The sequence below is a fragment of the Fukomys damarensis genome, unplaced genomic scaffold (genome assembly GCF_012274545.1).
Source record: "Fukomys damarensis isolate Sample0158 unplaced genomic scaffold, DMR_v1.0_HiC HiC_scaffold_16, whole genome shotgun sequence".
Lineage (NCBI taxonomy): Eukaryota > Metazoa > Chordata > Mammalia > Rodentia > Bathyergidae > Fukomys > Fukomys damarensis.
This window is the reverse complement of record NW_022900928.1, coordinates 76609501-76624496: the sequence shown is the minus strand read 5'-3', so window position 1 is coordinate 76624496 and position 14996 is coordinate 76609501. Positions and strand designations below refer to the sequence as shown.

At 47.8% G+C, this 14996-nt stretch overlaps 1 protein-coding gene across 4 annotated transcripts in view; it reads right to left on the bottom strand.

The window, feature by feature from the left end:
- The window catches only part of Fli1 (Fli-1 proto-oncogene, ETS transcription factor), a 126686-nt gene that overhangs the window by 109157 nt on the left and 2533 nt on the right, over window positions 1-14996 (bottom strand). Inside the window, exon 1 of one of the 4 annotated variants that reach the window (XM_010616561.3) lies at window positions 10014-10099. The exons of 2 other annotated variants lie outside the window; for them this stretch is intronic. Coding sequence is in view for 1 of the 2 variants with exons in the window: in XM_010616560.3 (XP_010614862.1) it covers window positions 8598-8615 (18 nt within the window). In the remaining variant the exon portion in view is untranslated. Of the gene's footprint in view, window positions 1-8597; window positions 8907-10013; window positions 10100-14996 lie in introns of those variants that run through there. One more of the 4 variants, XM_010616560.3, reaches the window with a different exon arrangement.

Here is a 14996-nt window from a genome sequence, read left to right as displayed (position 1 = left end):
TATATATATTTCTAAATATATATATATACATATATTTGCTATTTGAATGAACCTATCTATAAGGTGAATTTTTAGAATTGGAATTACAGTATTATCAGCTTTGTATAAGTAGTAGCTTTCTTTTCACATGTTGATTCATTTCACATGTTAATTGTTCATTTGTATTTCTTTTCTAGCATGTCTATTCACAGCTTTTTTGCCTCTTTTCTATCAAGTGATTCATTTCTTATTGATTTGTAAGTAGATTTTATATAATGTTTTTATCCTTTGTCTTAAGTACAAGTAATAGTCTTTTGCAGTTTCTCACTTATCTTTTCACTTATGGCACTTTTCTCCCTGATAATGTATAAATAGAGGAACTGAAGATGACAAAGGATGAAGTCTCTATGGCTGAAGCCCTACCTTTCTAAAAATGTCCATGCCATGGACTAATATCAGCAAAGATTAGAGAGCAATGGAGACTATAAGCTGGTTGTCACTTCGATAATGTTGTTATACTCGTAAGCCACAAAGGAAGATTCCCCCAACCAGTATCACTTCTTTTGGAATGATCAATAGTCAGATTTAAAATGAGGAAGCAAAGAAACTTATACTCTCCAGATGTCTGGAAAAAACAATAGAAACTCTTGCCTTTGCCCATTAACATGACTGCTCTGTTGAGGACTGAGTCTGGCAGTGCTATTCAACTTTTGTGTAAATGATTAAAAGAACAGTTATGAATTAAGCCATAAATGCCTAAAGATAAAATGACCCCACAGACATAAATTTCAATCTAAATATATGTCTTTGTATAAATGATATCAGCATTAAATCATGGACAACTTACAAACTGAATAATTTTATAATATTAACCTGTTTGTTTTCACATTTTAGTTACATGAATAATATTGCAAAATTGTTTACTTTCAGACTTCTGAAACACACACAAATAAATGAATTCCCACATATTCAAAACCAACAATTCTGCTACTGGAATGTCAGATTCCAGCAGACATGTGAAACCCATACATGTCTAGAAATTCAAGGTTAAAGCTCCCTTGGCACCTGTAATTCTGGCCTTGTGCATGTGTGCAGTGAGATATGACATAAAGTCTTTCATTGCCTTGGACATATAGTACTGACTGTGTAAATGGGTCTGCTCTTGGGACAGCACTTTAGTATTCAAGTCTGCTTTCTCCTTGAGGTGGTTTCAAAAACTACGCTCTGGGATTTTGATCATAAACTAAATGTCACATACATTGTTCCCCAAAGATTAGAAATATCTTAAACACTGTAGTGTTTGTGGTTCATTTTTGTAGGTATGAATGATTTCAAAGCTGATCTGGATTATCTGGCAATAACCCTTCACCCTTAATTTTGACCCTACTTGGAATGACGGGAGCCTGCATCTTTGGCTTGTTGGGGGAAATGTCAGTATTTCTAACAGAAGCAATGGACACAACCAACCCAGGAGAGAATGTCAGACCTGTCTAAATTTCCACAGAAATTTGGCTTGAGTTTTTGGGAAACAATCTTCCCTTTTGTAATTAGCATCTGCTGACTCATTCTCAAAAGGAACTAAAGTTGTAGCCCAACATAGATGGCTCAATTGAAAAGACAGTTTGCGGTGAGATTCCTGAAACATGGGGAATGAAGATACATTTATTTAAAGGGATAAAAGGATAATCACATGTTTGTGAGATCTGGTAAGTATTTCTTCTCCCTCCCCAGTGCCAGCAGATATCTTTAAGGAGCAGCAATAGCATTTCTGGCTGCCTGAACCTATCAACAGTTGTCTGATCCCAATGGTTGCTCACTTTTCATGTGGTCTCTGATAAGTGATAGAGCCAGTTCCATCTACATTTCCTAAGGGAAACGACCACAGCAGGAAGGACTCAGCTCATGAGGGAATTTTGTAACTATGTAAATCATCCTTCAATTTAAAAAATATGTATTCCTCCTCCCTATATATTTTATAAGATCCAAATTCTTTGGTATGGTATTTAAGGTCCTCCACAATCTAGTTCCATCTAATTTTTCCACTTTCACCCTTTCCTACACTTGAATTCACCTCAAGTATTCTACTCTCCTAGAAAGCTTGCTTAAATTCTATACAGACCTTAAGCCCAGCTCTAGACTCGCCTATGTCAAGAAGCACTGTACTGGTATATGTAGAAGAAGCAGGTGTTCTGCAATCTGAAACACGGGGTTTAAAACTGAGTCTGGCCACCCAACTGCATAATCCTGGGCAAGATGCTTCAGCCTTCTGACCTTTCATTTCTTCCATACAAAGTGGAGATGTGAAGATAGGCCCTCCGCGGGGCTATGGCAAGGATGAAGTGAAGAGTGCACTCCAGAGACAGGGATTTAGCTCAGCGGCACCTCGCCTGCCTTGCAAGCACAAGGTCCCGGGTTCAATACCCAGTACTGAAAAAGAACAAAACACAAGAATACCGAGGAAGGCTTCTGAATACATTTGCTGGGGATTTAGCTCAGTGGTTCCTTCATCTGCCTTGTAAGCACAATGTCCTGAGTTTGATCCCCAGTACCAAAAAAAAAAAAAAAAAAAAAAAAAAAAAAAAAAAAAAAGGTGCATTCCAAAGGGTTCGGAAAAGTAGGGAAGAACAGAAGTAACTATTATCATTAGGTGTTTCTGCAGTTCCAATTGCTCTTTCCTTCCTCAGTGCTATCATAATATCGGCTGCATTCTGCTAGGCCACACCAGCTCAACCTCTGGCCAGGCATCAGCTCTTCTGCACCAGCATCCTCTCCTCACGGTGCTTATCGCCTAGTTCGAGCCCTGAAGAACAGTCATGCTAACGCATTAATATGGTTGCTCAGTTTATGATGCCCATGAGGCTGGGGTTGCAGTTTCTCATCAGGCCAGCTCACTTTGCACAGAAGAGGTTATTCCATAGAATGGAATTTTGAAATACTGCCAAATTTCAAAGATATTGTCCCTGAAGGTGATAGTGTGGGTAAATGATGACTTCATTCGTTGCCTTTGGGGAAACTCCAAGTACACAGGCCCATCAGGTCAGCAGCAGAATTGTAATAAGCAAAAAGTGACATCACTTAGTAATACCATCTACTAATGAGCTGATACATAAGCAGGATGAACACTAGTTATGAAATCATGAGAGCAACAGAAAATGAAACAGGGTGTAGTCTTCTGCAGAGAAAAAGACACTTGCATAGTTTTGAAATTATCAAAAAAATGTTACTAGGACTCGTTGAAGGTTTTAGGAGATTATTTTAAGTGTGTGTGTATGTGTGTGTGTTTGCGTGTGTGCATATAATGGCCATTGTCATTTAGCTTACTCAATTTATTACAAAACAATAAGCAAAAAGATACAGTTAGAAAGATTTTTTTAAGTGCAGTCATATAAAAAAAGAAATTTGTATAATTTAAAATAAAACATTATTTGGGCCAGAGATTTAGCTCAGTGGTGCTGGCACCTGCCTGGCAAGCACAAAGTCCTGAGTTCAATCCCCAGTACTGGGGGGAAGAAAACACAAACAAACAAACCAGAACCAAAGCAAAAAAAACCCCACATTATTCTATACCTGTATTTTGTAGCTGATTATCTAAAATGAAAGAAAATATATTTCCCATTCTAACTCAAGATAGTTGGTCACTAATCTGAAAACCTATATATCAAGCTTCAGATTTAGAGATGCAAATCTGGGAAGTCTGAGGTAGGCTAAAAATCCTGCCTGGTCACCTATCAATATGTCAGTATAAACATTTTCCCAACTTGTTTTACTGTATGAAATGCAGTACTTGTATTAGACTTATACTATATTTCTAGAAAAACAAGCTTTGTTTAAATCAACAACTTTTTAAAACCATTGTCAACTTAACTAGTTAATCCTAAACAGTGAGAAACACTGACATTCCAAACCTTATTTAATATGATTGTTACTCAATACCTATTTACTGTACACAGGAAAATTGATCCGTAAGACACACTTGAATAAATTATACTTAAATAGCCATTCAGTTAAAGAGTTGAAACAGAAATTCAGTCTACTTGACCTTAGGAGAAGAGCTTATTGGTTATATAAGTAGAATAATATATCTTTGGTTGTTTCCTGGTAATAGAAATTTTTTTATTTTACCTACAGTTTTTTAAAGATGTGTTTTAGAAAAGCTGCATAAAAGCCTTATCTGAAAATTTTGAATTTTTCTAAATATTGGAAGTAATTCAAGATGGTAGTAATACTTTTTTATTAAATGAAGAAGTGTCTTTAGTTCAAAGTACAAGATTCTTCATGATTTCTCTTTTAAAGGTTTCTGTCTCTGTGTATCTGACACATACAGACACACACACACACACACACACACACACACACACAACCTGCCTCCAGAATTCTATAATTCAAAATAATGTAACATGTAACAAAATCATATGATGTCTTCAAGTTGTAGTGGAAAGAATGGGTTGGGAGACCCAATGAATGATCATGGACATTCTGTTTAAACCCCAGGCCTCAGTTTCCCTACCCATAAAACAAGAATGTCTAGCTAAATACTCCCTCAAGCTCTAAAATTGCAAACTTATGAACATGAACTTGACCTGTATTGGAAGCAGAAGGGAGCTTTTTAGTAAAAATTATTTGCACACAAAACAGAACATACTATTTGATAATTGACTAAGGGGAACAATATGAACAATCATGGGGACAGATAAACCAACAGAGTCTATCTTGCCTGGAGTTTGCATGAATCTGGGTTAAAAAGTGGTAAGAGAGAATGGGAGAGGAAGGAAGGCAGCAACCCTTCAAAAAGTCAAATTTGTTCACATGGCTCCCTCTTCCCAGATGTCTTCCTGAAAATTTCTTGCTCTGCCAGCAATAACTTGCCCACCAGGGCCTGTCTGGTGAGTTGACTTTTATTTGGCTTGCAAAGCCTAACAGTCACCCAAGCCTTTTTCCCCATTCATTTTTCTCCCATCATTCACTGGTAGTGTGGTGCTATACTTTTCAGACATAAAGATGAGACTGGGTAATCTCTCTGCTCAATTGTGACTTTGTTAGAAAACTCTCCCTGGCCATCCTACCTGGTATACCTCTATCATTTTCTGTGCCTAATTTGCTCTATGGTTCTTCAGAAGATGCATCTTTCTCTTTCTTTCTGTATGTACCCACCACCTCCATTACAGTGTACATTCCCCAAGAGTTTTGATGGCTGTTTTATACTCAATACATAAAGGAGAACCTTGGACTATAAGACACACATCACAGATATTTGTTGAGTTAATGAAACATACATTATGATAAATCCAAATCTGTGATCTAATATTCTGACCAATAGATCCCACCAGGCCTAATCCAAAGGAGAAGTTCAACTAATATGACACAGCTAAGTCACTGACTTTATTTCATCCTTACTGAGTCTTAGGCAAGGATACACTCTGGCCTTATTTTATAAATGAAAAAAAACTGAGCTAGTGCCTTGCTATGAAGCACACAGCAACAAAGGAGTAGAGGTGAAAATGAAATTAGGCTTTCTGACTCCATGTCTACTCTTCCTTTTCCTATTTCACAGTTTGGTTCACCATCTCTCGTTCTTGTTTCTCCATCTTTGATGGCATCATATACACTCATGTTTATATCGACGAAATTAGTTGGATTCAACTGAAGTCTACCTAGAACTAAGATGCAGTTTTTGAAACCAGGCCATTTCTTGAAGCAGCAAGCCATATCACGTGCTTCTCAACACTGATAAAATCACTGTGGGGAACAGAGATAGAGTAGAGTGTTGTTTCATCACCCAGGTTAACTTGTCTGTGGCAAAAGGAGTCTAACAGACTTTGGCACTCCAAATATGATGTTCTGGGCCTGTCCAGGAGATATTCCCTGGAAAGAGAGATGAGAACATAATACTTACAATAATGGGCCAGGGATTTGTCTCAGTGGTACCATGCCTACCTCACAAGTGCAAGCACAAGGTTGTGAGTTTGATTCCTGGCACCAAAAAAACAAAAACAAAACAACAACAACAATAAAAATCCACCTTACAATAAGGGCAATGTGATTGGGAATTTACAATGCCTTAGAGTTGTGCTCATTACATATACAATAAGGGGTTTCTGTGAAGAAATCCAGACTTCCCTGGCATCCTGGATCAAATAACTTGAAACCCACAGGCATTTTGAGATATTAGAGGAAGAATGATGAAGGTACATAAAATCATATCCCAGAATCACTTAAAGCTGATTTTTCCAGACTGTTTAAACTGGGAACATATACATTCTGGACTTTTGTGTATAAATTAGATCTGCTCTAGAATATCTTCAGACCTCTTGTAGTATAAGATTCAGTGCATAATAGGTGAGTGCTCTAGTACATAAGCATAATATTCTAGGCAGTGAAAGGATTGGAAAGATACTGTTTTAGAGGTAACTTAGTCTCACTGTTTTATTTTCCCAAAGATTATGAAGCTCACCGAGGTTTAATGGATTGTGCATTCTCACAGCAAGACCAGAAGCTGGTTGGCCCCTCTCCCAGTTCACTGCTTTCTCCACACACAGTACCGAACCATTGTGGGAGTGGGGTCTGGGAACCCTGAGATCCAAAGGTCATATGTGAACAGGAACCTATGGCTTCTGCACAATGAAAATGCCACAGTACATACTAATGACTCATCTTGCAGAAGCTAGGACTGAAGATGGCTTGAAAAGCCACTGCTCTGCGTGTGTCTCTAAAGAGCTAGGTAACCCGGATGAAAGACAAAGGCACTCCTGGTGAAGTTTTGGAGGGGCTCGGCAGCTCCCATCATCTGCTCTGAGACCTGCATTCACATCTGCCACATGAAGCACCAGGTTCCTGGTCTGAGGGTCTCCTCACTGCTTACCATGCCTATCCCTATGTGTGTGTCTAAAGAGGTTCGCACATCCTGTGTACACAGACCACAGCTTCCTCCCTCTGCTCAGGCCTGTGCTTAGAGGTCTGAACACTGTGGAGATATTGCTTCACTTCTCCTTGGGGTGTCAGCAGCAAGACCCTGAAGCCATTTTACCACCCTTCTGGAGCAGAGGGATATTTCTGGGGTAAATGGTAAGTGTCCCGATGAAGGGGAGTTTGGGGAAGAGAGCATTTCATTACTGAACCCAGAGACACATTGTTCACATGCACAGGGCAACAGGAAACAGAGAAACAGGCATAAAATGGCCCAGTGACCCTTACTTCCAGGTCTCCACAGCAGCCCTCTCTCACTCACTCACTTTAGGTTTGAGGAACACAGAACTCTCAAAGTCTCCCTATAACCCCTTACAATCAGTTATCTCATCTCCAAACTTTCAAGTTCCTTCAGTTGGCACCTTGTACCTAAGTCAGCATATTTCAAACTTTCAGAGAAAAAAAAACTTAGAAAATTGAACCGCGGAGGACCCCACCCAGATGATAAAAATCTCTTAAATCCAACATCTCGGCCTCCTCTCCCTGGGCCCTGAGCTTTAGGAGCTGGGTTCTCTGCTGGGGGAACTGCAGGCTCAGCCTACCCCACCTCGCCAGCCTAATGGCTTTTCCAGGCAAATTCCTGTTGCTGGTGAGCGGCAGCCTTGAAGCTAACTTCTGGTCCCATTCATTCCCCAAGTCCTCTCAGGCCAGTCACGTTAGGGGGTGTCCCTCCTTTCTGTTCCTGGCCCTACTTCCCCCTTTCAGAGGAGCAAGCAGCCAACTCTTCAGAACTCTGATACGGAACCCAGACCCTCACCAGTCTCTCAGGGCTGCACTTTGCAGCCTAAATCCAGGCATGACGGCGCAGACGGGGCGGAATGGGCAAGGCAGACCTCCAGGCCAGGCTCCGAACCCACCACCTAGAGGACGGCTCTACCTGGCCCGGGACCCTCTCTGAGAAGGCAGCTCAGGGAAGCTGGCGCGAGACGGAGCGCGGAAGGGCTGGGCTGTGGTGCGGGGTAGCTGCAACGACCGAGGCTGCAGAAGGAGGTTCTGCGAGGCCCGCCCGTCAGTCCCGCGGAGCTGGCGGCCGCTGAGCGCAGAGAACCGAGCCACAGAAGCAGCCAGAGGGAAGGGAAACCGGCCCGCTGACATGTAAACAGGGGCTTCCATCTGGAAGTGCGGCGTAGACAGACCCAGACACTCTCCTGTGCACCCCACGAGCCTGTAGCTGGGCCACTGACTCTCCCCAAATCCACCAGGAGGGGACCCCAGCCGGTGGTGGCTGCTGCCCCCGCCCCCGCTGCTCTCGGCCTCTGGCGAGAGGAAGCCGGCGGCCAGACGAGTGCCCAGCGCCAGGGCCAGAGCGCCCAGTGGCCGGTTAGGGAGGGCAGATGCGGAGGTCTCCTGCCCCCGACTCCGATCTGCATCGGGATCCTCGGGTTCCACGCCGCCCCCTCCCGCAGCTGGGCCCGACCCGTTGTAGAAGGGAGTTGGCCCCCACTTAGGCACCAGGGGTGAGGAGGAGCTCTCCCCTCTGTGGAGAGCCTGGCCAGCCTCCCCGAAAGAGGGACCAGCCACCCAAGCACTGGAGGAGACGGCGCGAAGCGGGGTGCGGAAGGAAAGGAGAGCGGCCACGTCTTCCGGGACCCCGCGCCCAGCCCTCCGGCCGCCCCGGTCGGCCCCCGCCCGGTGCCCGGGGCCCCGCGGCTTACCTTAATTGTCCCGTCCATTTGGCCAAGTCTGCAGGCGAGCCCCCCAATATTCCACACATTGACCCGGTTACAGCCTGACCTCGCAGCCCCTTCAGATCAGCCGGGCGCGGCCTCCCCGGCGCCCTGGGCCCTCCCCGAGTGCCCCCTGCGAGCGCCCTGCCCTCGCTCCCCTGTGCACGTTTGTTGTTGTAGCAGAGCGAAAAAGAGACAGTTAACCGGATGAAACTTTTTTTCAGCTAATTTTGGGAAGTGACTTCACTTTGCGAATGGGGAGGAAGTCCTCTCTCTCTCTCTCTCTCTCTCTCTCTCTCTCTCTCTCTCGTCTCGCGCTCTCCTCTCTTCTCTCTCCTCGGCTCTGCCTCGTCTTCCCTCCCCCCACGCCCCCTCTTCCTCTCCTCCGCTACTCCTGCTTTTCACATCACACACTATATAAATATACGCGGAGATGCCCAGACGCATTCATGCACCGCGCTCACAGGATACTTGCTTCTGGGAGATAAGAACTCCCGGGAACAATGACGGGGTCCACGCCCAGCGTCCGCGCCCCATTCCCGCAGTCTGCAACTCTCCATCCCCTTCCCCAAAAACCCTAAGCCAAACGCCTTTGGCCTCCTTTCCCTTTTCCCCGGCCGTTGGCCGAAGGTGGCCCTCCTGACTCATTCACTTTCCGTTTCTTCCCACAGATACATTCATTAATGCTTTTTCCAGCCGTACTTAAACTTTTCCGGGATAGGAGGACGGCGGGAGGGTTGACTAGGGCTAGGATAACCTGGCGCCTACTACCGGGGAAGATACAGCGACAGATCGCGGCAAACCAACCACTAAAAAGTGCATCCAGTGGGAATTTTCCCACTCGGGCCCTCTGCCGCGGGGACCGACCGACTCGCGGATCTGCTCTCTCACGCACGACACGGACCGGGTGCGGGCAGGCTGACCTGCGCCGTCTGGGGCGCGGCTAGACTCCGGACGCATTGTTAGGAGAGGGGCGCCCTCCCGGGCCGCCGCCTCTACTCTCTGCTCCCCGCGCCCGAGAAAGGCTGAGACCCGCAACACCCTGGGCCACCTATCTGGTCTCCCGGGGTTAAACCCGCATGCCTGCCCTGACCCAACCCTCGACTCCGGAGCCAGAGTCTCCCTCCAATCCTACCCAGGGTCCCCGGGAATTGACCCTACAGCGAATCGTTCTGTCCACTCTGGTCAGCAGGTCCCCAGAGCGCAATCTGCACCGAGCGACACAGAGCCACATTTCTCCGGCGGTGAGACCTGGGGCTCGCGCTCCGGGCTGTGGTCCCACCCAGCCCTGGGACCGGCCCCCCTGGCCACTTCCCGGGAGCGGTCCCTTACTGGTGCACGCTCTGGGTAGGGCACTTTTGGCCTGGCCTGAGACCCTTCTCCCCGACCTCCAAGTCTTGTTACCTTGTTCACGCTCTCCAGACCACGCTTTGGACTTTCTCACTTTTATTTAAGAGTCCTCTTGGGGAAAGAGGAGGAAAAATATCCAGAGGCGATCCGAATGAATTGGAAAGAAAAAATTTTCAAAAGGGTGTCCACAGCAGCGAAAAAGGTGACTTATTAATTCTTTATTTCTTCAGGAGCAATTGAGCTTGAGAGCTCGCTCGCCTCCCACCCTCCTTCCCCCACCCCCTCTCGAAATTAGTCTCATCAATTCAGCTCCAATTTGGGTTCCAATACAGACACTGGTCTGAACGTGACCAGACCTGGAGTGGCGGTGCAGCCTGCCAGCAATTGCGACTGGGGTGTGCGTGTGGGGGGTGGGGTGAGTGGTTGTTGGGGTAGGGGCTGCCACCCCTCCTGTCTGCTTCTCAAACCTGGGGTCTGCTCCGGGGCTCCCCTGGGACCGCCACATCTGGTTACCGCTAGCGGGGTCAGTCCCCCCCCCTTTTGCCTGGGGCCACCAGTTCTGGAGTTCAATTAAAAGAAATCAGGCTTAACCCTTTCCTCTCCGCATCCCGGCTGCTTGCCCTCTCCTCTTCCCTTCAGCATTTCCACATGCTTTCCAGAGAGGAAAGAGGTTAAAGGGAAAGGAAGAATGAATTACATCCTTTCAAACCCCAAATTGTTTCCTTTTCAGCCCAGACTCTACCGACCTTCAAACGACAACAGGGCTTGATTCAGGAGGGTGTGGGGAGACCACTTCCCACCAGGACCTCACCAGAAACTCAGAACCCCAGCCACACTGCTTTTCTTTCAGCCCCAAAGACTCTCCAACTCCACCACCAAGAGGCCTCCTTCCTGATTCGGGGCAATCACTGAGGCTGGTTTAATGGCCACCCCACACACATCGTCACACACACCCCCAACATACTCAAGGAGCACACTCCTTCTAGTCTGTTAGAGTACAGCATAGTCAGTGGCAAACTCCATAGATTTCTCTTTCCAACTTCTGTTGATCTAGCAAATCACAGATCATCTTTGCTGCACTGATCAGTAGTCACCCCAACATCCCTAGTACCCCCAACTCCATTTATAGGGCTCAGTTGCCTCTTCCATTAGAAGTACTTAGTATGAAAGAAGATTAAAATGAAGACTTGGCCTCCAGTCTGAGCCGTGGAACTGGATAGTACTTTCTGTTTCTGCCTATAAAACCAAAGCTACAGACAGTGAGTTTGTACTTCTGGAGATGGGGCTGGTATAAGCATTACTGTATGGATAGACAAGGAATCTTGGCTCCTTTGTGACTCATTGATTGGCACTAGGCCATTACTGCCCATTCACAAGGGTCTATATCCAGAAAGAAGACCCACACACACCCAGTTCTGAGCAGAGCTGGGAGGGAATACCAGATTCCTCCCATCCCAAATTGGCCACTGATGGGCAAGTTTACCCTGCTTATATAACTCCGGGATTGATGCTCCACTCTATTGCTGCTGCTTCTTTTTAAAATCCCAAAGGGGGGAGAATCCCTAACCAAACACAACAGTAAACAAGTCTGCCCTGTTTAATGTGGTTACCACCAGACATCTGGAAAGATGGTTTGATCCTGGCAGCTCACTTTGTTTTCACGAGCAGCCAAAGAGAATATTTTGAATGTTTGCATTGAGACAAATTGATAGAAAGCCCGTGGTGAGGCCCGCTACAAATGAAAACTATTTTGTGTGTGGGGAGGATATTGGGGGGGGGTTGCCCTTTCCTCTCCCTCTCCTCCTTCCTCCTTACCACTGGTCTTTCCTCTCCCTCCCTGCCCTCTTTTTCCCTTTCCCTCTCCCACTCTCTTCCCCTACCAGCCTAGCTGGGAAATGGTGCTCCTGCCCACGCATTTGTGCACACCCTCTTTCCAAGCTCATCAGGGACTAGTTGGCCTCACCCTTTCCCAGACTGGGCAGGGCTGGTGGCCAGGGTCTGGTATGGGTACCATCGGTGCCCATTTCCACCAGCTCATTCATTCCTACCTTTGAGTTCTGGGGAAACTCACAGCCTAGGAAGCCAGGCTGAGCAATTGCTCTTTTTAAACTACCAATTGAAGAAAAATCACTCCCCAACAACAAAGCAGCCCATTGCCTTTTTCTAAGGCTTCTAGAAAGCAGTGCACACGAGGGTCGAATATTCAGGAAATATTTATATTTGGAGCATTTTTATTGAAACAGTGGTGAGACCACTTGCCTAGCACCATTCGCACTTGACAATATTTTCAAAGATGCGGAAGTCCTGCTTCCCCAGGGAGGGGATTGGCTGGGCTAAACGTGTCTTGGCTCGCTCAATGTCAGCCCTTTTGACCCGGTCAAGACTTTCCAGACAGAGGCTCCCCGGGCTCCTTTGGTCCCAGCCTGCGTTGTGGGCAGGAGGACCCAACAACCGGAGTTAGGTCCCTGGGGTGCTTCCTGACCCGTAAGCTCCTCAAGATGCCAGGCCTGGCAGAGCGTCTTGGGCGGATCCTTCTTCCCCCACTTGGCTGGTCCAGCGCAGCCGGCTGCAGCGGGTATCCAAGCTGGCAGAGGGGGCAGGGAGGGCGGGAGGAGGGGGCGGGCCAGCGCCAAAACTCCAGACTGCACAACTGCAGCTTCAAGTGTCTGGCCTCTCGCTCGAGGCCATAATTAATTTGAGATTTATTTTTATTGGAGAACTTGAGTCTCGTCTGACCTTAGCCAAACAAGGCAGCTCAAGCCGGCCCTGGATGCGCTTGAATGCAGGAGAATATTTCTGCAGGAAGGCTCTACATGCGCGCCTGCTTTGAATTTGTTTCTCAGACTTCATCTACTCACAGATTGAAGGAAGATTTAGAGCCTCTGCTAGCCCTGCCCGCTCCCCAAGCTCCTTCTGGCCTTAGCGCCGAGCGGGTTCAAAACGCTACGTGGGAGGCCCGGGAGGGGGAGGGTCTCTGGGCCCCGAGCTCCAGGCTTTCGCTCAGGGCTGAGACCCCAGACCACGCGGCGTCAATGAGAAAACCTCCAGGGAGTCCAGGGTGACCAGAGAGCACAGGCTGTCCAGAGGTGGAGACCAGTCAGGTGTCCCGACCCTCACCCAAGGGTGGCGCCAAGATGGGGAAAAGGAAGGCTGGGATGCGGTCTGTTTCTCCAGTCTGCGGCAGCCTCCTTCTCCCAGTCGCCCCAAGCACTATTCACTCCCAATACAAACCCGTGCCTTTGAAACACAGCTTCAGGACCTGCCCACCAGACACCACTTAGGGTTGTGTTGCTGTGAATACCTGGGCAAGCAATCTGGGGGTAGGGGGAGAGGGCATCTCCCCCAAGATGCAACCTGGGCTGAAAGAGGGAAGGGTGGAACCAGGGGGTGGGGGAGGTAGGAGCTCTCTCAGGGCACTGATCTCCCTCACAGAATGTTTTGAAGTCAGCTAGCACCAAGCAAGTACAGGTCAAAGTTTCTGCTCTGGGGTTCCTGGTACCACCCTCCTCTGCTTCATCCCTCACCTGAACACCAGGTGGACCATTTTGGTGGACGGTGAGGTGCACAGGCTTTCTGGGTTCAATTGTAGCTCTGTAGTCAACAGCTCTGTGTCCTTGAAGAAGTTCCTTAACCTCCCGGCATCTCCATGTTTTCATCTGTCTTTAAGGGCTTATAAGAGGACCCATTTCCAAGGGGCACTGAAAGAATGAATGGCCATGAGCTTGCTGGGCGGTCAGCATGACTTTGCCCTGATTATATGCGTCTTGGCTTTGCCCCTTACAAGTTCTGTCACAGTAACCTCAGGGCCTCTGTTCCTCATCTACGAGACAGAATGCCCCACAGGCTCGTTACTAATACTGCAGATGAATTAATACAAATACGGTGTATAGCTCAGGGCCTGGCAAGAGGAAGGGCCATCTGAGAAGTGGCAGTGTGGTCACCACTGTTTGGCAGCTACTATTGCTCTGTCAGTCTAGAGAAGTCCCCTTCCTCCTCTCTCCTTTCCCCTGACTCCGTCTCATTCGCTCCTAAAAGCACCCCCAGAGTTCCCTGCCAGGCCACTCCAGGCCAGTTCACAGCCAGGATTGCATGCTGTGGAGTGGGCGCACCCCCAAGGCCCTCTAGGCTCCTGGCTCCTGGGGGCAGCGCCTAGGACCTTGGTGTTTGTCAACAACTCAGAGTCGGGTGCCCAACTGGGGAAGGCGGGGACCTTGGCAGCCTGGGACTGTTTGTGTTCCTCTGGCAAATGGTCTTCGGAAGGAGTCTGCGGAACAGACCCAAGATTGTCCCTGCCACGCAGACCTCTCGCCGTCATCAATGCACCCCTTTGTGAAACAATACAAACTTTGTGGCTGCTGAAAAATCCATTTTTCCCCTTGAAAAGAACTCCTGCGGCGAGAGCGGCTTCCCTGGCAGCCCGCAGCTCCCAGACTGCCCCACCCCCCGCACCCCTCCACCCGGCTCGCCAGCGGGGTTTGCTCTCTCCCTGGCCCTTAGCCTTCGCCGGGCTCCGGGCTTCCCCTTCATCAGCCCTGAGATTCTGGGCCCGGGGTACCTGTGAGTGGGAAGACAGGCTGCAGCTCCGCGGGTTTTCAGAGAGCTCCTTGGGCTCGGCGGAAGGGCGGGTGTTGGCTGGGGTAGGAGGGGCACAGTATCCCTAGTGCCTTCGGAAAATGGGAGACCACCAGCCAGCACTCTTTAGACGAATTACAGAACACGCGCTTGAACCTTCCACTCGCTACTTATTGACAGATAGATTCACTTTTGTGAAGCAATTCATTCTTCCTGACATTCATTCGTTCACTCCCTCAACTGATTGAACAACCTTTCTGAACCACCGCTCCACCATCCTGCCTCCTCTGACTTGGCTACAGATTCCTTCGGATTTCAAGTGCGAAGGGAGGAGATGCTGTCCTGTGTCAAATTTTCTTTAAGAGAGTTGCAAGGAAGGCTTAACACATAATTGGCGTTCGTTGGACAAGACCTGAGAGTGAGCACCCGGGGGGCTCTGGGGTGCTCGGCGAGAGCGCGGGTGGG